A 27,867-nucleotide genomic window follows, 5' to 3' on the forward strand; every position below is an offset into this window, starting at 1 on the left:
AAGATCAAACTTTCAAGTACTCTTCATAATAGGGCACCCAGACTGTACAAGGATATTTTGCTTGGGCAGCTTACAATCCAGCAGTATGAATGTTGATTTATTCACAAAATGCTGGAGTATGAATGTCGACTTCTCTAACTTCCAGTAACCCTTGCCTTCCCTCTCTCTCCATCCCTGTTCTCCGACCAGTATGACTGTACTATTTAAATTTGATCTTTGTATGCTTCGTTGTAACCTTCCCCTAGGTAACAATGATCTATTCTACATTTTCCTTGACCGCATCCCCTTTGATGTCACGTTTTCACATCTTACCCTTCCATATCTCTGTGTCTCCCTCTCCGCTGACTTTCAGTCTGAAGAAGGGTCTCGACCCGAAACGTCACCCATTCCTTCCCTCCAGAAATGCTGCCTGTCCTGCTGAGTTACTCCAGCATATTGTGTCTATCTTTGGTGTAAACCAGCATTTGCAGTTCCCTTCTACACAAGAGTCACCAATAGGAAACTCAGAAGAAACAACTTTACACAAAGAGTGGCAAGAATGTGAAAAGGGAGAGGTAAATAAAGCAGATGCATTTCAGAAGATTCTGAAAAGCATACAAATAAGATGGGAATATGGAACTGCAGAGATTCAGATGATAAAACACAGGGGGAGGCTTAAGTGGTTCACCAGCACCAGCATAGACATTGTGAGCCAAGTTGTATTTCCAATGTAATCTAAAGTAGAAAAATCATGCCTTCCATTCAAATTGGACAAAACAGCATAAAGCTGAACTCATTCTTAAAATCTGATTAAGAAACCTGAAAAGTTAGGATATGTTAGTATATATTGTAAATAACTAATATATTGTAAATATTGTACTCTAAATAAATTGTGTTCAGCCAAAAAGTTTGTTTTGTTGTTGCTGCAATTAATATTTATAAGTTTTAATAGTATAATATTTTGCTAAAATCGTAGACAATTCATTTTATACAGAAATTCAGAACATATTGGTACATACATCTTTATTTCAAATTAATGTAAAATACCTTATACATTTGATTAACTTAAAAGTAGTGTTTTCGCTTCAGTTTACATAATTATGTGGCGGAGCCTGGGTATTAGGCCACTCCTAGGGTCAGTCCCCTCGGCACTTGACAGACTGGGACGAGGGACTGCCCACAGGCTACTCAGGGGTTTTGGGCGAGTGTTTCATCCCTTTGGTGGAACTCGTGTGAGTGGATGCTCACAACCTTCATTAAAGAACTTTCGAAACCTGCCTGGCGTCTAGCCTATTTCTGGCCGCGTCCAGGCCACAATTATCGCATTCGCATAGGTGTGGAAAAATAAATTCTCCATTCAGCTAGCGACTGACATTATCCCTCAGAGTGGAAGATGGGATTGTTTAGATTGTCCACAGCTAATGTCAACATCAACACATTTCAAATTATTGACTTCAAGTGCACTTCTGTAGCTGTGACTGATCCGAGCAGATCCTTTCCGTTTGTTTTGGCACTTGATTAAAAACTGACAAATCTCTCTTCTACTGAGAGCCTGGAAAAAATGTTGGCGCTGTGCAGCATCTGCGGCTCACCTGCAGTCCGTTTGTCTTTTTTGTTGTTTTTTGTCTTAATTGTAGTGTTTAGATGTGATGTAGAGTTTTTTGTGGTTGTGTACTCTGTGTAGTGGGGGGGGGGACTGTAAAATTGTCTCTTCTGAACGGAGACCCGACCTTTTTTTTCTGAGTGGTGTCTCCATTCCCGCTGCGGCCTACCATCGGCCAAACACCTGGAGCTGGCGGCCTCCACCTGGGCTCTGGTTCGCAGAGCCCGGGGACCGGACTTACCATCTGCGGAGCTGGTTGGCATCGGAGGCTGTGGTGGCTCTGCGAGAGCGGCTGCGACTCGCTTTCAGAGGCTTCGGCCACGTGGATGTCGGAAGCTTCGGCAGCGGCAGCGTCTTCGCCCGCCCCGAATCGCGGGGCGTGGGTCGGCCCGCTGCGGATCTTTCACCGTCCGATGCGGCCTGGAACCGGCCGCGGGATTTTTCTTTGCCCCGCAGGGGCTTCAATGTCAGGAGCCACGACCGCCCCGACGTGCAGCGGCAGCGTCTTCGCCCGTCCCGGATCGCGGGTTTGGGTCGGCCCGCTGTGGACCTTTCACCGTCCGGCGCGGAACGTGGCAACTTAAACAGCCTGACCGCGGGGGAAGACGGCAGGGGAAGAGAAGAGACATTCTGGCCTTCCATCACAGTGAGGAGGTGACTGGAGGAGACTCACTGTGATGGATGTTTCTTTTTTTTGTTTTGTGTTGGTTTGTGATTGTGTGTGTTATTGCTTATTTTTATTGCTCTTATTGTTGGACTGTGGGTAATGGAATTTCGTCCAAAATACTTTTTTGGATGACAATAAAGGTTATTCTGATTCTGCAGTTAAGACCCAGACTGGAAATACAAATGCAGATGCTGTTTTGAAGAAACAGCTACAACTAGTGGCCAGTTATTTCACTCCAGAAATCTTTCTGATTTTAACAAGATATCGGTATTTAAAGAAATTGAATCTAAGCTCTATTAAATAGAAACATGGTATTTCTGAAATCTTCCATACAACAACAGCTCAGGTTGTAAAACAGCCAGTAAGGAGCCCATTAAAATAAAATGGTGGCCCAGGCAAATATATCAGTCTTTACAAAACAGTCACATTTAAAAGAATTACAAAGCACATCTCTGCCCAGAAAGATGCATATGATGTTTCCCTCCTTCTAAAGTATTTTAATTACAAAAAATTGGTAATGTAGAAATCTGTGTTGCCCTCCCCAGCCCCACCCTCCAACACCCACACAATATTTCTACCATGAACACCTTTGGCATTTCTATTCCCTTTGCACTGTACTTTAAAGCAATTTTTTTGTTTCTGTACAAAAACAAACAATAGTCCCACAAGGAAATTATATTTACAAATCATTGAAGTAATATAACCTATGACAGTAACGACCACCAAATTTCAAATGTTTTTCTGCATATAATTTTACATACACATTTACTTGTTAATTTATAGGTGCCTGCCGGTTGCCCAGGCAAACCCGACGGGCCGCGCGGCCAGAAGGCTTCCCGACGGGCCGCGGCTGTTGACTAGGAACACGGCCGGAGGCCTTTATCGAGGCGCCGCGGTTTCAACATCTCTCAGATTGCTGCGTAGAAGCCCAGTTTGGGGCCCAGCCGGGCATCGCGGGTAAAAGCCCGGATTGGGTGAAGCGGCCGAAGAAGCCTGTGGCTGGGTCTCCGGTCGACACCACGGACGCGTGAAGTGGAGAAGCCTCGCAGTGGCGGCGATGCCTCGCGGGTCGACCCATGGTCGACGGTCCACCGTGAGGGGGGGAGGGGAAGAATGATGGAGGACACAAGCGTGGGGGACCGCCATGACGGTGGGGGGAGAACAATGGGGGGGGGCGACAAAAGACAATGGGGACCTGGCGTGGGGGAACCATTATGGGGGGGGGGGGGAACAAAAGGAGGAGCCGACGTGCTTTGTAACTTTGTCAGCGCAGTATGTGGCTGCTATTTGTATACATTGTGTATGCAAGCAAAGAATCTCACTGTGCCAAGTCACATGTGACAATAAAGTATTCCTATTCCTATAGCGTCACTGTGATCTATTTTCTGACTGCAGTACTTAAAAATGTTTTAAACAACAGTGCACATTGCAATTCAATTTCCAGCACACACTGACATCATACATGCTTATTTCCTCCAAAACAATCTCCTGCAATTTGAGACAATTGCACTGCCTGGCTCACATAAACAGACAAACACCTTTTGTTCTTTTTGACACAGAACTGTCGTAAATCACACATTCTTACTTCAATTGAAATGCTCACAAGAATCAGAGGTCCCTGTAATCAATTACTCTTTAACTAGCAGCATCATTTCTCATTCCTGCATAACAACATAACATAACAACACTTTATTGTCACTCGGCTTTTTACACCGAACGAAATTTCAGCAGTCACACAAAACACAGCAAAAAAGAAAAGAACACAGGACACCCGACCCCAACACAAACATCCATCACAGTGACTCCAAACACCCCCTCACTGTGATGGAGGCAACAAAACTCTGACTCTACGATTGATGGACCCTTTATAAATACAGTTTGGAAGCATTTTTTTAAAAACTGGAACATCAAAGAGCCTGTCAAGCTGCATAAATTGAAAAATCTCAGCGTTCTTTTTCACAGATTGACCAGCATTGCAACTAAGAGATTTTGCAGCTGTTTCGAGTGCAACTCTGTGTTGGGCTTTGGGAGGGACGAATGATCTTGGACTTCTTCAGGCTATTTTGTTTGCTGCCATTAGCAGTGAGAGAGTAGGAACGTCCATGCATCATTCTGGCATTCAGACCATTTGCCATTGAGAAAGACTTAAGGTGACTCTTTAAGGCAACGGGAAGGGGCAGTTTGTCCACCAGATGCACAGGTGTGCACGAAACAATGGCTCGACAGCAGAGGTCCTGTAGGCTTAGCACTGCAAAGAAATAATACAAAATATTTGTAAGAATAGTTACAAGGAACCTGTAGACAAACTTGCTGTGCTAATGAGCAAATAATTATTAAGATACTTAAAGAAAATGAATCAACATTCAAAGCCAAAAAAAATGACAGATAAAGTAATAAAGTAAAACATAAAATTATGATTATAAATGTTTCGTACTGTGGTAGTGCTAATTAACAAACGAAATTACAGTTTAGCGCAAATTCCTCAAGTAATATATCCACGAACTGGCTCCGACTTTTTTAAATTGCTGAATATGAGCCATAAGATAACAAAGTATAAGATGCAACCATTCAACCTACATTTAATGTATATTGCTGTAGCAGTATCAACAACCACACTGTAATTGGAGAACGTTTCATGAGGATAATTCTCATTTGGAGAATTGACAGGAAAAATGCCAAGGGCAAAAAACAAAATCACTGTAAAATATGGAGTAGAGTCTGCAGTTCCTTATAACTTATAACAGATGGTGTGACATTTCCCTTCCAGTATATTCTAGTTTTCAATCTGTCATTTGTAAAGTTTGACAGTGTAGCTAATGGAACAGCATTCTTTCTCTCCAGAGATGCTGCCTGACCCGCTGAGTTAGTCCAGCATTTTGTGTCAACATTCTTTATACTATGCACTTATCTCGTCAAAATTCGCATTGCATTTATCAGAGCTAAACAATTTTGAATAAGCTAGATAGAAATTAATTTTATGGACAAAATTTTGTAAAATTGCTGTCAATATGTTTTTATGACAATAATCTTGGGAAAATGCTGGATCAGTAAAATATATGCAGAGATAAATGTTGAAGTGACTGCCATCGTACTTAAATATTTGGGACAGATTATCCAAAGTTGCTGTATCTGCATCATTCAATATGGTTAAAATGAATGCATGTGTGACAACATTACCTCTGCACCCATGACGATCATTTACAGTTTTACAGACAGTAATCTGCAAGTATAAGCAATAACTTAACAAAAGACACAAAATACTGGAGAGGCTCAAGCACAGGCTTGTGAGTGAGATTTAAAAAAAGAGGAAAAGACCCGACTGGGGTCAAAAAATTGGATTTCTTTTGAAAATTTACACACAAAATTACCAGTTTCAAGCCTCTTTTAGTGCATTTCAAAGTAAAAACAGACATTACAAAATAATGTGAATATGTCACTGTATACAAATAACATTTTGAAGTAAATTTGCACATTAATTGATAATCAGTCCAAAAAGGTGGTAATTGGCTTTTCTGCTGGGTTTTATATTTTAACCCTGTCTTAATTAATTTTGTTATATAATCTTGCACTTAAATTTAATATTTACTCATTACAGTTCCACCACTGTTTTTCTGGCACTCTTGGTTCCACAACTTTGCTGGTTTTATCCAGCAGGCCAAGGAGGCCGGCTATGGGAATAGATTTGCTGGCTCCAGCTGGGCAGGAGTTCCAGAGCCCCGGCCGCAGATTGCAAATTCAACCCACCCAAGGTTCGTACACTTGGAACAGCAAACAATTCAAGGACTTTAAGGACTTTCAAGGTCCAAAAATCCCATTTTCAAGGACCAAAATCCAGCAAAAATGATGTTTTTTTCCAGTTTTTCTCCATATAGGTAAGAAAATACTGTTTTCAAAACTGTTAATTTGGTGCATATATGGCTAATTAGTAAAAACTACGGTGATTTCGTGTTTTTTTTTGCTTTATGAGGCGAGTTCCCCTCAACTCTCCCCGACTCTTTAACTTGTCCCAGAGCCGTGGAACTGTGGCTGCAGCGGCGGGGACTGGAGGCAGAAGCTGCCGGCGAAGGTTCACCGCCGACCCAGAGCTGGAACAAGGCGAGAGATCGCAGCGCCCCCTCACAAACAACAAACCCAAGGAAACTTCTCTCCTCGCCGCCACCGCCACCGCTCACCCCGGGGTTGTGGGGCTTCTGAACAACAGAGAGAGAGGGGGGGGGGGGAAGTGAGAGAGAGAGAGGGTAGAGAGAGGGGGTAGAGAGAATCGGGGGGAGAGGGAGAGTCGAGGGCAGAGAGACAGTCGGGGGGAGAGAGAGAGAGTCGGGGTAGAGGGAGCAGTGGGTGAGAGAAGGAGCGCGGGGAGGGGGAGGGTGTCAGAGGGAGAGGGTGCCACTTGCGTGCGTCTCTCTCTCTCTCTCTCTCTCTCTCTCTCTCCTCTCTTCTCTCTCTCTCTCTCTCTGCGCCAGCGAGATCTGCGCCGCTCCTACACTATCTTCACCGGCTCCGTCTCCCTCTAGCGCAGCGAAATAAGAACAAACACAAGTGTTGTAGTTGTTGTTCAGAAGCCCCGGGGTGAGCGGCGGCGGCGAGGAGGGAAAAATAGGCAACAAAGACAAACATGTCTAACAATGTTTCCCGACTTTTAATAAAAATAGGCATTATAAACGATGAATAAAAGCCACATTATTCTGCATGAATTAATACTTTAATCATAAAAAGTGAATTTTCAAGGACCGTACGAGCCCTGCTACCTATTATAAATCCAAGGTCTTTCAAGGCCTTGAAAAACAGCTTCAAATTCAAAGACTTTCAAGGACCCTATGAGCCCTGCAACCGATCGGCCATGGAAGTCCCGATGAGGTCGAGATTGGCTGCCTTGCCCAGCCTCAGTGCCACATTTCCGGGCAGACTTCTAGGGCACGGGGGGGGGGGACTTCTTGCGGAACTCCTAGCGACCTCTAGCGGAACTAGTGTTCATTACAAGTCTATACATCGTTTTTTCCCCCTCTTTTTTTCGATCCAATTTCTCCGTTTATTTGGCAGTGAAAAACATGGAAACCATACAAAAAGCGCGGAAAATGGATTTTAAAAACGCGGAAATCCGCGGAAAATTCACATGCCTGTACCTCTGTTTGGTCTCCAGAGTCTGTCCATTCCATGCCTCATTAGCACAATCCGAGCCAATTCTGTGAATGACTCAATTATATTAAAATTGCACAATGGGCTAACTTCAAAGAATGTCATGCCTTGTCGTTCCGCATAGACCTGAGCCTGTTCTGTAGACACCTGCCGCTTAAAGGCCAAGTGAAGGCGATTTCCAACCAGGATCTTAGGCACACCTGGAGCATGCTGAGCAAAGAAGTAACAAAATAATTATTGTGGAGGTTCTCTGACATTACACTTGGTTCCTTTTTGATGAATAAGATATTGAACTATATGCAAAATGCTAAAAATCTTAAATAAAAACATAGTGTGCTGAAAACTAGGTCAGCCTTCATGACTAGAAAATTGGAGTTAACATTTCAGATCGACTATCTGAGTTCTGACAAAAATGTCAGTTATGTTTTGCTCTCCAGAGATGCTGGCTTACCTGCTGAGCATGTCCAGCATTTTGCATTTTTATTTCAGATCTTGCGATGGATAAGCTTATTAAATGTTATTTTTTGATCAAAGGACTATGCAACAAATTAACTATGAAAAATAATATCAATGGGCCACACAAACAGAAAAAAATAATAAATTAACTTTTTCCATGTTAAATAATTCTACTTCCAATCAATGTTAATTTGAGAGACTAACAAAAACATGAAACAATGAAGATCTGGCTAATCTATATACTAAAACTCTTGTTTGTTTGTTTGTTTGTTTGTTTGTTCCTGAACTACAGCCAAACGGTACACAATAGCACGACAATTTTAGGCCCACCTTACTCACCGTCGTCCCTTTGGTGCTAATGGAAGAAGTTTCATTGAAATCGGTGTTATATATTTAAAGTTATTCACATTTTAAAGTTTAAATCTATCTCCTAGGAAGGGATGGGGGAGGGAGGGAGGGGGTGGAGGGAGGGAGGGGGGTGGAGGGAGGATAAAGGGGGTTGAGGGGGATGGAGTGGGGGGGAGGGGAAGGGGGGGAGGGGAAGGGGGGGTGGGGAAGGGAAGAGGGAGTGGGGAGGAGGTGAGGGGGGAGGAGAGGGTGTTTCACCAATACAGGAGAGGTTTGGGCCCACTTGGTCTAGTATTTAATAAAAATAAATGGATCCATTGTGCTAACCCATGGTTATATGGATGAAATCCATTTTATCACTACCTGAGCACTGTAGCAGGTAATACTATTATTTCACTTAGTCCATAGCCTCAAATCACAAAGTCTAATTGTAGCACATTGCATATCCTGCAGTCATTTAGAAGTTCACTGGTTTTGGTCAGGTGGGATGCAGGTTCTTTGCTTTAAATCAGATGAAATTAACACCATTTTTTTTGTTATTTCACTTCTGGGATTTGTTCATAGGGAGCATGATTCTGAATTGCTATAAATTAATCAATTTTAGTGGTATATTTGATTGTTAGGCTTTGATTTTGCAGTTTTCAGGTGGTTCCCAAATCTTTTCCTCATCTTATAATTTTTGTCTGTTCTTCCATAAAATCAGCGAACCCGAAGCTCTGGAAATGATGAATCCATTTTGATGTTTGCTAATTACCTTCTTAGCTCAGAAAATATTCTGACTGCCTGTATCAGCATGGTAAGCAATTCCAATGCACAGCAATACAAGAGACTTCAGAGTGGTGGACTCGGCCTAGTACATCAAGGGTACAGCCCTCCCCACTATCATAAGCATCAAAAATACGATGTGCTGCCTCGGGAAGGATCTTCACCATCTGGGCAGAACGATTTTGATTCCCTCATATTGTCAAATCGCAGTTGAAAATTCATCATTTTATTTACTGCATTGATTTTTTTTTACCAGAATCATGACTATGATAAAGCTCCCTTATTTGCCAGGGGGGCAGGGACTACTTTGTTAGAGCAAATTAATTGGATCATTGCTGCAGAAGTACTGAACAAGTAGCTAAATTAAGCTGTGGCACCGTTGTCATTATTGACTCATCCCGTAGCAAATATTAAATGATTAAAATCTGTGCCACTACAAAACCATAAATATTTCTGTTCCAGCTAATAGCACCAGAATGGCCTACTTCCTTCAATATAATGTTTATGTGGAATACTTCCTTCAATATAATGTTTATGTGGAATCACTTAAGGTTTTCTCTCTTTCTGTGAACTCTCTGGCAATATAAGAGTATACCATTCAAAGATACACAAAAATATTCACAAATCATGCTATATGCAAAATTCATCCGTCTTTTGATCTTTCTTTACTTGAATATAGGTAGCAGTGTCAGGTGCATGTTCAATTTTTATATATCATCATAATCTTAATCATACTTTATTAGCCAAGTATGTTTTGCAACATACGAGGAATTTGATTTGCCATAGTCATACCAATAAAAAGCAACAAAACACACAAAATACATTTTAATATAAACATCCCCAAGTGGCCCCAAGTGGTCAAGATGGGGAGACATACATCTAACCCCCTCACCCTGAACACAGGATCCCCCCAGGGTTGCGTCCTTAGCCCCCTACTGTACTCCCTGTAACACACATGACTGTGTGGCCAGGTTCAGCTCCAACTCCATCAAGTTTGCCGATGACACTGTGGTGGTGGGCCTGATCTCCGATAACGATGAGAAGGCCTACCGGGAGGAGGTTGCTGATCTGGCACTCTGGTGTCATGACAACAGCCTCCTCTTGAATGTCACAAAAACTAAGGAGCTGATTGTAGACTTTAGAAGGGCTCAACATCCGAGGACGTACACGCCACTGAAGATAAATGGGATTATTGTGGATAGGGTGAGCAGCTTTAAATACCTGGGAGTCCACATCACAGAGGATCTGACATGGACAACACACATTGCCGTACTGGTGAGTAAGGCAAGGCAGTGCCTTTACCACCTCAGACAGTTGAAGAAATTTAGAGTCTCTCTGAGGATCCTTCAATGCTTCTACTCTAGGGCTGTAGAAAGCATCTTGTCCGGGAACATCACAATCTGGTTCGGGAACAGCTCTGCCCAGGGCAGGAAGGCTCTGCAGAGAGTAGTGCGTTCAGCTGAACGCACTATGGGAACTACACTCGCCCCCATGCAGGACCTATACATCAGGAGGTGCAGATCCAGAGCCAGCAACATTATGGGGGACCCCTGCCACCCCAACAACGGACTGTTCCAGCTGCTACGGTCAGGCAAACGCCTCCGCTGTCACGCTGTGAAAACAGAGAGGATGAGATGGAGTTTCTTCCCACAGGCCATCAGGACTGTTAACTCTCATATCACCAGGGACTAATTTAATTTACTGTATTCATTTATTTTTTGTGTTTAAAAAAATTCTATTCTGTTTTGTAGTTTTAGCACAATCCGCAGGCGTTGCCACTTTCATTTCACTGCACATCTTGTATATGTATGTGACAAATAAACTTGACTTGACGACGATCCACCATAGTGACTCCGCCTCATTCCTCACTGGGGGTCAGGGAAGGTGAAAACAACTTCAATCTCTTCCCTTCTTTGTTCTCCCACGTTCTGGGGCCTCGAGCTTTCTGTTGACGGGGCGATCTTGGCTCCCGTAGCCAGCGGTTGGGCCCTCCATGTCGGGGCGATCACGCTCCTGCGTCAGGGGGATCTCAGCTCCCCCACGCCGGATGATCGGGGCTAATCAAACCTCTTGTGACTTTGGAATTATTATTGTACACTTTAAAAACCATCTCCAAATTAAATATAACAATTTTGTCTGTCAAGGATTATGAAATTACGTGCAATTTTTATAAAGTATTTATTTCTAACCTCATCTATTGCATCTGCATTGTGGCCTCCTGTATATCATCGAGACCAAGCGTAGACTCGGCGATCGCTTTGCCGAACACATGCTCAGTCCGTCAAGGCCTACTGAATCTCCTGGTTGCTAACCATTTGAATTCCCCTCTCCATTCCCATACTGACCTTTCCGACCTGGGCCTACTCCAATGCCAGAGTGAGGCGATGAGTAGGAGAGTGGGACTGGGGAGGAGGGCAGGGTGGGGTGGGGAGGAGGGGAAGGGGACAGCAGGGGTGGGGGGGGGGGAGGTGGTGGGGCTATGAGTAGTGGGAGTGGGGGGAAAGGGGACTGGGGGTCAGGGAAGATGGGAGAGTGGGGGGTAGGGAGGGGGGGATAAGGGGGATTGAGTGGGGGGGTTGAGGGTGCTACACCAATACATGAGAGGCTTTGGGTCCAGGGCCCAAAGAACTTATTTCCAGAAATCCTAATATTGTGAATAAAATAATTATGAACACATGTCAAGATATTTTCTCATTCTTTTCATTCTATAGTATTGTAATAAAATGTAATGCATACATACCTACACTAATACAGCTTTAGACATGAATAATGTACATTGTTTAGTTTTGAATTTAACATATAATTGAGGGGGTCGTTGCAATATAATGCTAACCTTCACTTTTATGAAAAATGAGTTACATGCATTACACACGATCCTTACCCACTACCCTACAACCTGTAAAAAAATCATATTTAAATTCAACCGATAAGTTGGTCAAATAACATCGGCACCTTCTTGTTTTTTTTGTGATTTATGGATTTTTCAAATGTGAATATCTCATAACGACACATTTGTGGGTAAGCAGTATATTGCACCAACCCCCTTCAATTTTACATCATTCAAAAATGAACTTCATAAACAAGGATAACACTTTTTATTTCTGTCATTCATGGTAAGATTTACATCATTTTGTGTGCGAGATATACATGGTTGCATTGTTTGGCATGTCAGCTAACCAATGAAAAGATCAGGTCCTGATTTATACCAGCTCTTCATCTTCCCCCCCTTGTCTGAAGAAGGGTCCCAACCTGAAACATCACCCATCCTTTTTCTCCAGAGATGCTGCCTGACCCGGTGATTTACTCCTCACTGTGACTATTTGAATTGGATTCATGCTTCTGTACCACGTCAGGCAGCATTGGTCATTTTAGTGGCTGTCAAGGGTTTTTAACTAATCAATTCACCAATTCAAATTTTCTTGGCTCTAAGTATAAAGTTAAATGTCTTTTCAATTATATTGTGGATACAGTAGAGTTCTATTGTTCGCAAATGCCTAATCTCTGCTTCCATTACTTTTTAAAATAAAACAAAAGGCTACAGCTCGTGGAGGTGAAATTAAAGTTAACAGAGAAAGCAAAGAAGAACAGTTCATTAAATATGATCAATTGGCCTGATACAGACAGAGTGGATCTCTAGTGCAAATATTCAATAAGTAATATCCCAAAGTTTAAAGATCACAAAGCAGCAACTCTTATCCAAGAAGTTGAATAAAAATAATTGTTTGCAAACATTTTACATACGAGGAAATCGCAGAGAATCGTGAACACTGCCCAGTCTAGCACACTAACATGGCGCTGAAATTTACCCATGACCTGCTATGGTTTTTAGAGTCGAGTGGTCTATATTGCTCCTCTAGTATCTTTGGTTGCAACAGCAAGAGGAGGCCCATATGCTGCTCTTGCTTGTAGAACAGAATGAATATGATGACCTACTGAAGGCAATTTTGTAACCGTAATAAATCGCATGATATATTGCCAGCCATGAAAACTTTTTCTTTTTATCGGCCATTGGAATTAATCCATCAAAATAACTACTGCATTGCCGCTGATTGTACCAGCAACATGAAAGTTCACACACAAATGTTTTCTGCATAAGACTGAACAGAAATTCTATAGACACCGCCACTTCAACATTCAATTTATTAACCATCATTCAAGAACCACTGAATTTGAAATGTACTGTACCTCATCAATTTCCTTGATCCACCTGCCGATACCATCAAACGACCAGCGATTTGTAATGTCATAGACCAAAATTACACCCTACAAATTTCAATCAAAGTTGAATGAATGGAATACATTACAAAATGATTAGCAATTTGCTTTAAAAGATTTACAACACATATATACAGTTACGGAAGGGCTGCAACATGGAAGCAGACTAATCAGCCAAACAAATCCTCCATGAGTCTAAGCAACTGTAATCCAGCTGGTTCCCCACCCATTCCCATTCCTCTCTCTCTAGTCGTGTAGTTCTTCCTCCCAAGCTTATAATTCAGTTCCTTCTTTAATTTCATTACGGAATCTACCTCTCATTCCAGATCCTACGAATTTCTAATTTGAAATCACTTTTAAATTATTTTCCTAATTGCCCAATTCTTAGTTGTTCAGTTCTTTACCATTAACAGGAACAGTTTCTCTCCATCTATTCTGTGTTACCGTATCTACTTTTCTAGCAAAATGTATATTCTCTCTCAGTTTATTACTGCTACATTTTACTTCTTTTAAATAACGTACTCTCCAATCAAGTTGCTTTCACTGATTAGGTGTCATGTTTCTTAGGTTCATCCTCATCACTATTAAGAAAAAAGATATAAATTGCAAAACGGTGAAGGACAACAGAAGAGGCACGTATGTTCCTTTGAAGTATTAATATAACAAAGGAAAAATAAATATGCTGTTTCATAAAATAAACTAGTTAATGGTATCAATATTTTTTCCAAATTATAACATCTGTGTCATCCAAGAGATCATTGTTCCATTACATCGGAAAAAAAGTAACCTCACCAACAGCAACACAAATTCTTGATTTAAGCAGTTTATGCAATATGATATTTTATACGTATTTGCTGCACTGTAAAATATGCACCAGATAAAGCATACTGTCCAGTGGTGTTATAGCTTGGTTTGGGAACAGTTCTGCCCAAGATTGCAGAGAGTTCATCACACCAACCAGACTCCTTGCCATTGGCCATCTATAAACACTGCCTCAGAAAAGCAGCCAACATAATCAAAGACTTGTCCTGTCACAGTCATTCCTTCTTCTCCCCAGTCCCATTGGGCAGAACATACAGAAGCTTGAAAGGTACACCAGAGGACACAAGAACAGCTTTCCCCCCTCTGTTATCAGGCTTCGGAAAAGCCTTTCCATAAGGTAGAGTTCTGTCCAATTCACCTCTACCCCATTGTGGACATTAGACTTTGTCTATGGAACTGGTGGACTACAATGCTGAGAACTACAGTGCATTCAGAAAGTATTCAGACCCCTTCACTTTTTCCACATTTTGTTATGTTACAACCTTATTTTAAAATGGATTAAATTCATTTTTTAATCATCAATCTACACACAATACCCCATAATAAAAAAGCGAAAACAGGTGTTTAGAAATTTTTGCAAAGTAATTCAAAAGAAATAACTGAAATATCACATTTACATAAGTATTCAGACCCTTTGCTATGACACTCAAAATTGAGCTTAGGTTCATCCTGTTTCCATTGATTATCCTTGAGATGTTTCTAAACTTGTTTGGAGTCCACCAGTGGTAAATTAAATTGATTGGACATGATTTGGAAAGGCACACACCTGTATATATAAGGTCCCACAGTTGGCAGTGCATGTCAGAGCAAAAACCAAGCCATGAAGACGAAGGAATTGTCTGTAGACCTCCAAGACAGGATTGTGTCGAGGGTATAAAACAATTTCTGCAGCATTGCAGGTCCCGAAGAGCACAGTGGCCTCCGTCATTCTTAAATGGAAGAACTTTGGAACCACCAGGACTCTTCATAGAGCTGGCCGCCCGGCCAAACTGAGCAATCGGGGGAGAAGGGCCTTGGTCAGGGAGATGACCAAGAACCTGATGGTCACTCTGCCAGAGCTCCAGAGTTCCTATGTGAAGATGAGAGAATCTTCCAGAAGGACAACTATATCTGCGGCACTCCACCAATCAGGCCAGACGGAAGCCACTCCTCAGTAAAAGGCACATGACAGCCCGCTTGGAGTTTGCCAAAAGGCATCAAAAGGACTCTCAGACCATGAGAAACAAGATTCTCTGGTCTGATGAAACCAAGATTGAACTCTTTGGCGTGAATGCCAAGCGGCACCGTTCATCACCTGGCCAATACCAAAACTACAGTGAAGCATGACGGTGGCAGCATCATGCTGTGGGGATGTTTTTCAGCGGGAGGAACTGGGAGACCAGTCAGGATCGAGGGAAAGATGAACGGAGCAAAGTACAGAGAGATCCTTGATGAAAACCTGCTCCAGAGCATTCTGAACCTCAGACTGGGGCAGAGGTTCACCTTCCAACAGGACGACGACCCTAAGCACACAGTGAAGACAATGCAGGAGTGGCTTCGTGACAAGTCTGTGAATGTCCTTGCGTGGCCCAGCCAGAGCCCGGACTTGAACCCGATCGAACATCTCTGGAGGGACCTGAAAATAGCTGTGCATCGATGCTCCCCATCCATCCTGACAGAGCTTGAGAGGATCTGTAGAGAAGAATGGGAGAAATTACCCAATACAGGTGTGCCAAGCTTGTAGCGTCATACCCAAGAAGACTTGAGGCTGTAATCGCTGCCAAAGGTGCCTCAACAAAGTACTGAGTAAAGGGTCTGAAAACATGTAAATGTGATATTTCAGTTATTTCTTTTTAATTACTTTGCAAAAATTTCTAAACACCTGTTTTCGCTTTTTTAATTATGGGGTATTGTGTGTAGATTGATGATTAAAAAAAAAGAATTTAATCCATTTTAAAAGGCTGTAACATAGCAAAATGTGGAAAAATTTAAGGGGTCTGAATACTTTCTGAATGAACTGTATATTCTACACTCTGGATTTTTCACTTTACCTACTGTACTTAAGTTTGGCTTGATTGTATTATGTATAGTATTATTTGATTGGATAACATGTAAAACAGCGCTTTTCACTGTACCTTGATACACATGACAATAATAAAACTAAACTTAAACCTCTAAATGTAAGATTGCCAAAGACGGAGTGACAAATAAATTCCAAACCATTTTTTAAAATAGAAATTTACATTATTGCACATGTTCAAACAGTTGCAAAGCAGGTAGATTGGGATATTCCCTGTTGCTAAGCGAAAATCATGAAGGGCTCATTTCTATTACCACATTCTTCTATATAAATGGGAAGTCTAATAGAACCACAGAAAATGCAGCACTTAAATACAGTGCCTTCTGTAATGTTTGGGACAAAGACCCATCATTTATTTATTTGCCTCTGTACTCCACAATTTGAAATTTGTAATAGAAAAAAAATCACATGTGCACATTGTCAGATTTTAATAAAGGCCATTTTTATACATTTTGGTCTCACCATGTAGAAATTACAGCTGTGTTTATACATAGTCCCCCCATTTCAGGGCACCATAATGTTTGGGACACAGCAATGTCATGTAAATGAAAGTAGTCAAGTTTAGTATTTTGTTGCATATCCTTTGCATGCAATGATGATTGCTTGAAGTCTGCGATTCATGGACATCACCAGTTGCTGGGTGTCTTCTCTGGTGATGCTCTGCCAGGCCTGTATTGCAGCCATATTTAGCTTATGTTGTTTTGGGGGCTAGTCCCCTTCAGTTTTCTCTTCAGCATATAAAAGGTATGCTCAATTGGGTTCAGATCGGGATATTGACTTGGTCACTCAAGAATTGACCATTTTTTAGCTTTGAAAAACTCCTTTGTTGCTTTAGCAGTATGTTTGGGATCATTGTCTTGCTGTAGAATGAACCGCCGGCCAATGGGTTTTGTGGCATTTGTTTGAACTTCAACATATATATTGAACATATTGTGTCTATACATTTCAGAATTCATTATGCTACTACCATCAGCAGTTGTATCATCAATGAAGATAAGTGAGCCAGTACCTTCAGCAGCCATACATGCCCAGGCCATAACACCCCCACCACCGTGTTTCACAGATGAGGTGATATGCTTTGGATCTTGGGCAGTTCCTTCTCTCATCCATACTTTGCTCGCCATCACTGATATAAATTCATCTTCGTCTCATCTGTCCACAAGACCTTTTTCCAGAACTGTGGTTGCTCTTTTAAGTTTATTCTTGGCAAACTGTAACCTGGCCATCCTATTTTTGTGGCTAACCAGTCGCTTGCATCTTGCAATGTAGCCTCTGTATTTCTGTTCATGAAGTATTCTGTGGACAGTGGTCATTGTCAAATCCACACCTGACTCCTGAAGAGTGTTACAGATTTGTCGGTCAGGTATTTGGGGATTATTTTTAATGAAAGAGAATTCTTCTGTCATCAGCTGTGGAGGTCTTCCTTGGCCTGCCTTGGTAGTCTCAAATGGACTACCATTAGTCTCTTTGTAAATAGTATTGATTCTTAATGATGTTCCAAACAGTTGATTTTGGTAAGCTTAAGGTTTGGGCTGATGTCTCTAACAGTTTTATTCTTGTTTCTCCTTCTCATAATGGCTTATTTGACTTTCATTGGCACAACTTTGGTCCTCATGTTGATAAACAGCAATAAAAGTTTCCAAAGGTGATGGAAAGACTGGAGGAAAGGCTAGGTGTTGAGAGCTCTCTCATACCCGCATGAAGGAGGCAATTAAACACACCTGAGCAATTACAAACGCCTGTGAAGCCATGTGTCCCAAACATTATGGTGCCCTGAAATGGGGGGACTATGTATAAACACTGCTGTAATTTCTACATAGTGAAACCAAAATGTACAAAAATACCGTTTAATAAAATCTGACAATGTGCACTTTAACCACATGTGATTTTTTCCATTACAAATCTCAAATTGTGGAGTGCAGAGGCAAGTAAATAAATGATGGGTCTGTCCCAAACATTATGGAGGGCGCCGTATATCAGGACAATCCAGACGTTGTCAAACCAAAATGCACCATGTAAATAATGTACAAAGCCTAAAATTTAAGTTTTTAAAGAAAACAATTATTCCTCTGTATGTTGACACAAGATTTGCATGTCAACTAATTACTATTCAATTAACTGGCATAACCACCTCTTTTTGAATTGGTTTCCTTCTCTAAAATGTCTAGATGCTCTTCTATCTCCCAGCTGAATAATGAATTACCAATGGATGATATAGATGTCTAAAAGTGTATTCTTTTACCAGATAAAAAGATTATCTTTTAGGCATGTTCGCAGAGACAAAAAATGATAAATAATGTATGATTTAATTTAATAATAAATGAGATTGGTGTATTTTTGCTTACTTGGGCTCCTCGAGAGTAGGAACGAAAAATGGTGCAGAACCTGCCTTGTCCAGATGTATCCCTGAAGATAAAAATAGTAAAACATTAAATAATTAGTAGTTTTAAAAACAGCTTAAATAAAAAGTGTAACCCCAATATTGTAAAATAATTATATGTAGTTTGTAGTAACAGACGTAAAACTATAAGATTAGAAATACAAGTCAAACCCACTTTGGGGCATTTTGTTCGGAATCTCTTTGTTGCTCCAAAAGCACTTTGACGATTATAAAGAATTATTCCAAGGAAAAGTACAATATAGTTTAGTACAAAATACAATGCAATATAATCAAGAAAAAGAAAATGGATTATTACAGAAATTGAGGGCTTGCAGGTTTGAAGCTAACATATTTACATAATTAGAGCAGAAAACCACAGGAAGAAAGAATGTATTACTCTCAGCTGGAGAAGTCTGTTAACAGGCTCTATTACACAGGATTTCTCAGTCAGAAAATTGTTTATTAAGTTCCACCTTAAAATGTGGCACCAGCTCTTTTGTAAAAGCAACAGTAAATATTTATGGAGTTGGGGCAGGAATCGCCAGAACAAGCACGACTCCTGAAAAGTAGTGACACCCTTCCCTGGTTTACCCCTTAAGCCCTGTGCCAGATGGTGACTGTGGACCACCCAAAACCAATGCTGGATCCTTGGGACCCACCTGATTGATAGATTTCATATGAAATTAGGCTTGAGATCTTCTAGAGGTAGCTCCAGTATCAAAGAGCTTTTTTCAGCAGCAGTTACAGAAATATCAATATGCAATTTGAAATACCATTCCAGCTTTACCCTGCTTTCAGATTTCATGTTTGTAAGAGACAAGCACATGTGCATGAATCTGAAGGTTTCTCAGATAAAACTGATGCTGTGAAGGACTTGTGGTTCCCATATAGCAAGCCAGGCACACAATCCATCCCAAAATGCTGAAACGTTGGTAACTGAACCAGAAGTGCCCAGTGGATAATCTATCTTCAGCCTTCTCATTAGTTTCACCATCCCAGTAGACATGTTAATTTGTTCAACTTTAAATGCAAGAATGATTAAATGCACTGGATAAAACAAAACCATGTCCAAGAAAACCTGCCAGCTTTGACATAGAACATGCTTCAGAACTAATCAAACCTCTGTCCAAGCTTTTCTGAATGGCTATAACGCCATCTACCTGATTGAATGGAAAATTACTTGGGTATCTCCCATCTATAAAGGACAAGAAAAAAAAATCAATCTAACCTCATCAACCTAGCAAAGAGGCTATAGAAGTCATTTACAATGTAGTCAAGTAGGCCTTGGGCATTAATAACTGCTCACCAAAGCACAACTTCAGTTCTGTTGGGACCACTAAGCACCGGATAATACAAGGTACTGTATGAACTGATGAAGTGTCTTTATTAATTCTGTTTCTCTCTACATAGATGTTGGCTGACTTGCTATTTCCATTTTTTTTGTTTTATACCACAAAACAAAACAGGGCGGCACGGTAGCGCAGCGGTAGAGTTGCTGCTTTACAGCGAATGCAGCGCCGGAGACTCAGGTTCGATCCTGACTACGGGTGCTGCACTGTAAGGAGTTTGTACGTTCTCCCCGTGACCTGCGTGGGTTTTCTCCGAGATCTTCGGTTTCCTCCCACACTCCAAAGATGTACAGGTATGTAGGTTAATTGGCTGGGTAAATGTAAAAATTGTCCCTAGTGGGTGTAGGATAGTGTTAATGTACGGGGATCACTGGGCGGCACGGACTTGGAGGGCCGACAAGGCCTGTTTCCGGCTGTAGATATATGATATGATATGATATGAATAAAAAACCTAAATTCCTGAGACAAGGTGAGATGTACTGAAAATGATGTAAATGGGAAGCAAGGGGGAAACTAAATCTCATTTGGCTGGAGTTACATCTAGCTCAAAGGAAGATGGATCAAGGTCAATTTGTTCTGCAGGAGTTCCTCATGTCAGTGTTCCTGTGTCAATTGTCTCCAATAGCTTTGCCTATGACACTCCTTCCATCATAAAAACAGGAGAGAGGATGTTCACTGACGACTGTGCAATATTCAGCTGAACTTGCCACTCCTCTGAGTAAGTTAATACGTCTCAAGAACCTTCCCTCACCAGACAAAAAATATAATTGCCATTATCAACGTTCATAATCAGAAAACAATTAAGAACAAAATGTTGAGAACAATTTCCCTTCACTTGTGATGTGGCACATGTAATCCTGGTAAAAAAGCTTTAGCAACCTGGAGAATATTCTTACAGCACATCAATAGACAATAGGTGCAGGAGGAGGCCATTCGGCCCTTCGAGCCAGCACCGCCATTCAACGTGATCATGGCTGATCATTCTCAATCAGTACCCCGTTCCTGCCTTCTCCCCATACCCCCTGACTCCGCTATCCTTAAGAGCTCTATCCAGCTCTCTCTTGAATGCATTCAGAGAATTGGCCTCCACTGCCTTCTGAGGCAGAGATTTCCACAGATTCACAACTCTCTGCCTGAAAAAGTTTTTCCTCATCTCAGTTCTAAATGGCCTACCCCTTATTCTTAAACTGTGGCCCCTTGTTCTGGACTCCCCCAACATTGGGAACATGTTTCCTGCCTCTAACGTGTCCAACCCCTTAATAGTCTTATACGTTTCGATAAGATCTCCTCTCATCCTTCTAAATTCCAGTGTATACAAGCCTAGTCGCTCCAGTCTTTCAACATATGATAGTCCCGCCATTCCGGGAATTAACCTAGAAAACCTACGCTGCACGCCCTCAATAGCAAGATTATCCTTCCTCAAATTTGGAGACCAAAACTGCACACAGTACTCCAGGTGCGGTCTCACTAGGGCCCTGTACAACTGCAGAAGGACCTCTTTGCTCCTATACTCAACTCCTCTTGTTATGAAGGACAACATTCCATTGGCTGCAAAGGATAAATATTTCCAGACATGGAGGCTGTGAGCAACCCCACCAAAATCCAGAGCCACTGCTTTCCACAGTACAAACTTCCTGAAAAAACTGAACAGTCAATATTAGTGTCTGCAGTGAGAATATTTACTGCAACCAAGCACCAAGTGGTTACTGACTTCTTACAAACAACTATAGAAGTCAATAATTTTTCTGCCTCTTTTTAACCTGTTACAGATTCAGTGAAAAGGAGACCAGATGCAACAAGATGCTAGAGTAACTCAGTGGGCCAGGCAGCATCTCTGGAGAGAAGGAATGCATGACGTTTCAGGTTGAGACCCTTCTCTGGTACCAGAAGCACCAAGTGTATTCTTTTGGAAATGTGTGTACTTTAAACGTGTGTACTTTAGGACGCTCACTCTGCAAAGTCCTCAACCAATTGGGCATTACGGGGCTGGCAAAGAAGAGGGCCATTCAATCCGCAAGCGAAGCCGCAGAGAAAGCCACTAGATGGCTTTGGATTAAGAGGGCTGATCCGTGGGCAGTTGCTGCTGGGACGCAAGTCGGGGCCTGATCAACCCCGGCTGGGTCGCCTGGGTGAGGGTGTCTGATGTTGTGAGACCCGAAACACCCAATGACCCCAGGTCACATCACTGAGGATGCGTCCCAGTGCATCCAGAAGATGTATCTTGCACACACATAGAAACCAAATAGAATTGCTATCTTCTGGTCTTTTCCTGTACATTGAACATGCACACCGAGGCTCTCAATAGCTATGATGCTGACTTCCTGTCATTGATATCAGAATGCCAGAGTTCTCAAGGGTGATTAAAAAATAATGCCTTAAAACCCAGAATTAATTCATCACCTCTGTGAACACTGTTGATTTCTTGTTGGTGTGGAGAATCTATCCTTTGTGATGAGTAGTGTAAATTTGACTCAATTCTATTATGATTTAATCTAATTCACAGTAGAATTGTTTGAGTCCTGATCTCTATGGTTATCTCTTGGTCAATTTGCGCTGTTATTTTCAAACTATGTCCCAGTAGTCATTAATTTATGCGTGCTGATTATTTTGGTAGATGGCATCCTAATGTGTACCATACTTTCTGGACTTGCAAGAGATTCAGAAAACTCAAAAAGAAAATCCTCTTCAGAGACAACAGATTGAAGTGCATCTGTGGAGATGGAAACATAGTTTATATTTCAGGTCAACAATTTGTCAGCAGAACTGAGAATTACTAAAAATGAAACAATCTGAAATCTGCAGAGAAAGGAGGAATATCTGTGAAACCTGGGAGAGATGAACGATTCACATGGTGGTGATGCAGGCTGAAAGATTAAGGAAAATCTCTACCTTTCTGCAGCACTGTAGTCCTCACTAATCCTTCTATGGGTCTGTTCCTTGTCCCAGGTTGGGGCATGAAACATATCCATGGAAGCATCCTTAAAGACTATAGTGCGTGGAAAGTTCAGAGATCAACAAACGCAAAATGGATTCAAACCATTAAATCTATTAAGCTAACTGTGTATATTTTAGTTGGAATTCAAATTACCTTGAAAGGTCCCCTGAGAGTTTCTGAGCAAAAGGATTGGCCGTATACCAGTGGAATTACACTAATGGTGAAATCAAGAGATTAATTCCGAATTTTTAACTGTTGCTCTGCTTGCTGTGACTAAAGGTCCAGTCTGCAGAATGCTCCATCACTATTAAGGTTACCCAAGTTCTCACAACATCGTAACATCCCAGGTCTAGAATAATTCCCGGCTGACATCTAAAGAAAGTGCCTTCCAAAAACAGCTACTCTTCCACAATGTTTGAAAACCTCTTCTTTGCACATTGACAGTATACGCCTGATTACAGAATGGGATACATTGATTCTCTCACTGAAGAAGATAAATGTAACAATTAACCTCTGTCCGTCACACTCAAAATGCACTTACCAGAGCTGTAATTTCACTCGACGTCCATCTAAGAGAATTGTTGTCGTCTTGTAATCAATGCCTGCAGGAGAAATAAAAAGTGTTATCCGTAAAACCTTTATTGAATGAATCAATAAAAAATAGAAACTCTTTGCTGCAAATGGGTCCGAGCTCGATTTTTTTTGTCACAATCACTAATTTCTCTCAGGGTTGCTTTGGAAGATTGGGTGCGAAGAGATCGGGAGGTGGGATAAGGAAGCATAACTCTGGAGATTTCAGTATGGTTATTGTTGGTTGAAGGACAGAATCCTAGGTAGAGTAGTGTCTTTCAATGAGATTTTTTCTTTTTATTCTACTCATAAATGTTTCATGAAAGCTTCTCTGACAATGTATTCCGATTCCAGAGCTAAATTTCTTGTGGCTTTCATGTTCCCAGTTGCCCTGTGTGTTTTTTAAAGAATGTCACACAAATCTACCTTGTTAGAATTCAGATTTTGTTCTCAATCTACTGCGAATGTTAAGAGCAAAATAATCAATCAAAATCCTTCGTTTTTTTGTGCAGGAAGTATTTTAGTGCCTCTATATCATATCATATCATATATATACAGCCGGAAACAGGCCTTTTCGGCCCACCAAGTCCGCGCCGCCCAGTGATCCCCGCTCATTAACACTATCCTACACCCACTAGGGACAATTTTTACATTTACCCAGCCAATTAACCTACATACCTGTACGTCTTTGGAGTGTGGGAGGAAACCGAAGATCTCGGAGAAAACCCACGCAGGTCATATATATGTGATATATATATGTGATCTTCTGTGGTTTAAACAGTAGTAATACACCAGATCCAAACAATATTTTTGTCACTCTGAAAGTATTCTGAGAGCGATACTCTTTCAAACTCAAATCTTACCACATCATGCAAATAAGCACCGATATAATTTTAAAAAATGTCAGAAGCCATTTTTTCCATGACTATCAACAATTTTAGAAATAATGATCATCTAGATTTACAAAAAAGATCACGATTATATGCAGAATGAACCCTTTTATTTATTTGGGGCAATTTCCTGTTTTATTATAAGAATTACTTAGAAAAACTTTTTTTTTTCAGGATTCATGAAAAATGTGTTTTGGCTTCATGCTTTAAATAATCTCATAATATTATAGAGAAAGTTCCTGACCCAAAATGCTGCCTGTTCATTCCCTCTACAGATGATGCCTGATAAGATAATTTTGTCCACCAATTTGTGTTTTCGTCATGATATTATGATTGTGTAGAATTGTGTATTTTTAATAAGCGCAATACAACTTGGAATATTTAGTCATACGGTGGCAAGTTTACACTCGTGGTGCAAGCAAAGAGATTATTGTAAAATCGAGTAATCAGAGGCTAATCTGCTGCTTCTTAGCAGATGGTTTAAGTGCAGCAATGGCAGTCACTGGCAGTAGGCAACGCTTAACGTCTGGGCAACATGCACTACATAGGCCAGGACAGTCAGAAAGAGAACGAAATTCAACTTGAAAGTTCAACTTGAACAAGCTTCTCAAAATGTTGTTGTTAGTTATTTAAATCTTAACTTTAATAATGCAGATTTAGTTTAGGTCACCTACAATGGAAATCAAGAGCATAAAATATAAGATATTGGCACTTGTTTTTGATGGAATATCAAGAATAGTTAGCTAGGGGGCTTAAGTACAGTAACATTGTCCTTCCGAATGAATGAATCAGCTATATTTTGAGCTTTAATCCTTTTAAAATTCAAATGTTTGAGTTTGCTCCAACCTCTGGTAAAATTTGTCTGCCAATAATGCTATTCCGAAAGAGGTTGTAGAAGTTTCTTGCGACATTTGCGCAGGAGAGAGGCCAGGTCGAAAGTCTAATTAATGTGGTGGAGGAGCAATGAGAGGTGAAGGGAAATCAAGTGATTGGTGGGTCGTGTTACTGGCTGAAAGTTAACATTTAAAACAAATAGGATGGGATAGAAATGATGGTGAAATTATGGTGTTGTGTGAACGGGCAGGCAGTTGGTTGGGGATCCTGAGACGGACTAGTATGAAATGGAAGACAAATGGGAACACAATGGACTGCAGATGCTAGAACCTTGAGCAACAAATAATTAAAGTTGAAATTAAAGGCACTTAGCTATCAAAGCTATATAATTTGGTTGTCTCGGGAGGCTCTCCCGATTTTTGCACCAGCCTGCTGGTACTTATGAAGATAATTTTGAAAAGTGGAAATGATCTCGCCTTTTCCAAAAAACTGGTGCCTTATCCAATATTAGTTGAGGTACGGAGGAGGGGAAAGGGGCAGGGTGACCAAGGATGCGGGAGTCATTTGACCAAGGAGGGAGGGGTGAAAAAGAGGGTGGGTAGGGGGCTATTACTTGAAATTGGAGGAATCAATTTACATTGGGCTGTAGACTACCCCAGTGGAATATAATGTGTTCTTCCATATTAAAGTGGCCGTGCAGTCGGTGAAGGACACAAAGGTGGTATGGGCATGGAAGTAAAAATGGTTAGCAACCGGGAGCTCTAGCAAGCTTTGGTGGACAGATTTCAAGTATTCGGTGAAATGGTCACCTAGTTAACGCTTGGCCTCACCGAAGTACAGGAGGCAACATCGTGGCCACCAAAAGCAGTGAACGAGGTTGGAAGTGGTGCAAGTGAACCTGTGTCTTGCCTTGAAGGGCTGCTGGGGACCCTGAATGGAAGTAGAAAGGAGGTGTGGGGACAGGTGTTTCATCTCCGGCAGTTGCTGGGGAGGGTGTGGGTTGGATGGGAAGGAATGAGCAAACCAAGGAGTTGCAAAGAGAATGATCTCTATGGAAATTGGAAAGGGATGGGAACAGAAAGATGTGGCTGGGAGTGAGATCACGTTGAAGGTGACGGAAATGTCCTCGAATGATATGTTGGATGTGGAGGCTAGTAGGGTGAAAGTTCAGGACCAGGTGAACTCTGTCCCTGCTCCATCTGGGGCAGGGTGATTGAGAGAGGAATTGCAGGAAACAGGGGACAAAGGTGAGAGGTCTATTCACAAAAGCAGAGGAGAAATCACATCTACTGAAGAAGAGGACATGTTGGATGTCCTAAATTGGAAAGCTTTATTTGGGGAAATGATGTGGCGGAGTCAGAGAAATTGAGAGAAAGTGATGGCATCATTGCAAGAGGCAGTCATGTGGTCAAGTAGCTGTGGGAGTTGGTTGAGTTTGTTCCAGACACTTGATAGTCTGTCTCTGTGATGGAGAATGAGAGATTGAAAAAGGGGAGAGAACTGTCAGAGATAGTCCAAATGAATTTGATGGCAGGGAAGAATTTAGGTGTAATGTTGATGGACAGGTTGGGTGAGGAGGCAGACGCATGGCAGATGCAGTATCACGTGGATAAATGTGAGGTTATCCACTTTGGTGGCAAAAACAAGAAGGCAGATTATTATCTGAATGGTGTCAAGTTAGGAAAAAGGGAAGTACAACAAAATCTGGGTGTCCTTGTACATCAGTCACTGAAGGTAAGCATGCAGGTACAGCAGGCAGTGAAGAAAGCTAATGGCATGTTGGCCTTCATAACAAGAGAGTTGAGTATAGGAGCAAAGAGGTCCTTCAGCAGGTGTACTGTGCCCTGGTGAGACCACACCTGGAGTATTGTGTTCAGTTTTGTCTCCAAATTTGAGGAAGGACATTCTTGCCATTGAGGGAGTGCAGCGTAGGTTCACGAGTTTAATTCCCGGAATGGCGGGACTATCATATGTTGAAAGACTGGAGCGACTAGGCTTGTATACACTGGAATTTAGAACGATGAGAGCTAATCTTATTGAAACATATAAGATTATTAAGGGATTGGACACGCTAGAGGCAGGAAACATGTTCCCGATGTTGGGGGAGTCCAGAACCAGGGGCCACAGTTTAAGAATAAGGGGTAGGCCATTTAGAACGGAGATAAGGAAAAACTTTTTCACTCAAAGAGTTGTGAATCTGTGGAATTCTCTGCCTCAGAAGGCAGCGGAGGCCGATTCTCTGGATACTTTCAAGAGAGAGTTAGATAGAGATCTTAAAGATAGCAGAGTCAAGGGATATGGGGAGAAGGCAGGAACGGACTACTTGATTTTGGTGATCAGCCATGATCACAGTGAATGGCGGTGCTGGCTCGAAGAGCTGAATGGCCTACTCCTGCACCTATTGTCTATTGTAAATCAACAAATTGTGCATTGGTGCAGGAGGCAGCCTGCGAACAATTTTCAATGTAGGTAGAGTCATACAGGCCTTCGTCCCAACTCTCCATGCTGACCAAAATGCCCCATCTCACCAACTCCCATTTGCTTGTGTTTGGCCCATTTCCCTTTAAATCTTTCCTATCCATGTACCTGTCCAAATATCTTTTAAATGTTGTTAAGTACCTGCCTCAATTACTTGCTCTGTCAGCTCATTCCAGAGCTTTTGGTACATTGATCTTCATCAGTCAGGATATTCAGTATAGAAGTTGGGACGTTACGTTACAGTTGTATAAGATGTTGGTGAGGCCAACCACCGTCTGTGTGAAAAAGTTGCTCCTCAGATACCACCCTCTGTGTCAAAAAGCTGCCTGTGACGCCACTTTCAGAGCACAGCATCGTCACAGAAGAATTGGAGAATGGTGC

At 41.6% G+C, this 27,867-nt stretch overlaps 1 protein-coding gene across 1 annotated transcript in view; it reads right to left on the reverse strand.

Annotated features, from left to right (window-relative positions):
- Positions 1-923: 923 nt before the first annotated feature.
- Positions 924-27,867, reverse strand: part of LOC144594456 (ras-related protein Rab-40B) — a 38,415-nt gene continuing 11,471 nt past the window's right edge. Inside the window, exons 2-6 of the mRNA XM_078400949.1 lie at positions 23,256-23,316; positions 18,396-18,456; positions 13,140-13,217; positions 7,373-7,595; positions 924-4,497 (exon numbers count right to left, since the gene is read on the reverse strand). Of these exons, the coding sequence (XP_078257075.1) occupies positions 4,229-4,497; positions 7,373-7,595; positions 13,140-13,217; positions 18,396-18,456; positions 23,256-23,316 (692 nt within the window). The 3' untranslated portion in view covers positions 924-4,228. The remainder of the gene's footprint in view (positions 4,498-7,372; positions 7,596-13,139; positions 13,218-18,395; positions 18,457-23,255; positions 23,317-27,867) is intronic.

The sequence above is a fragment of the Rhinoraja longicauda genome, chromosome 6 (genome assembly GCF_053455715.1).
Source record: "Rhinoraja longicauda isolate Sanriku21f chromosome 6, sRhiLon1.1, whole genome shotgun sequence".
NCBI lineage: Eukaryota > Metazoa > Chordata > Chondrichthyes > Rajiformes > Arhynchobatidae > Rhinoraja > Rhinoraja longicauda.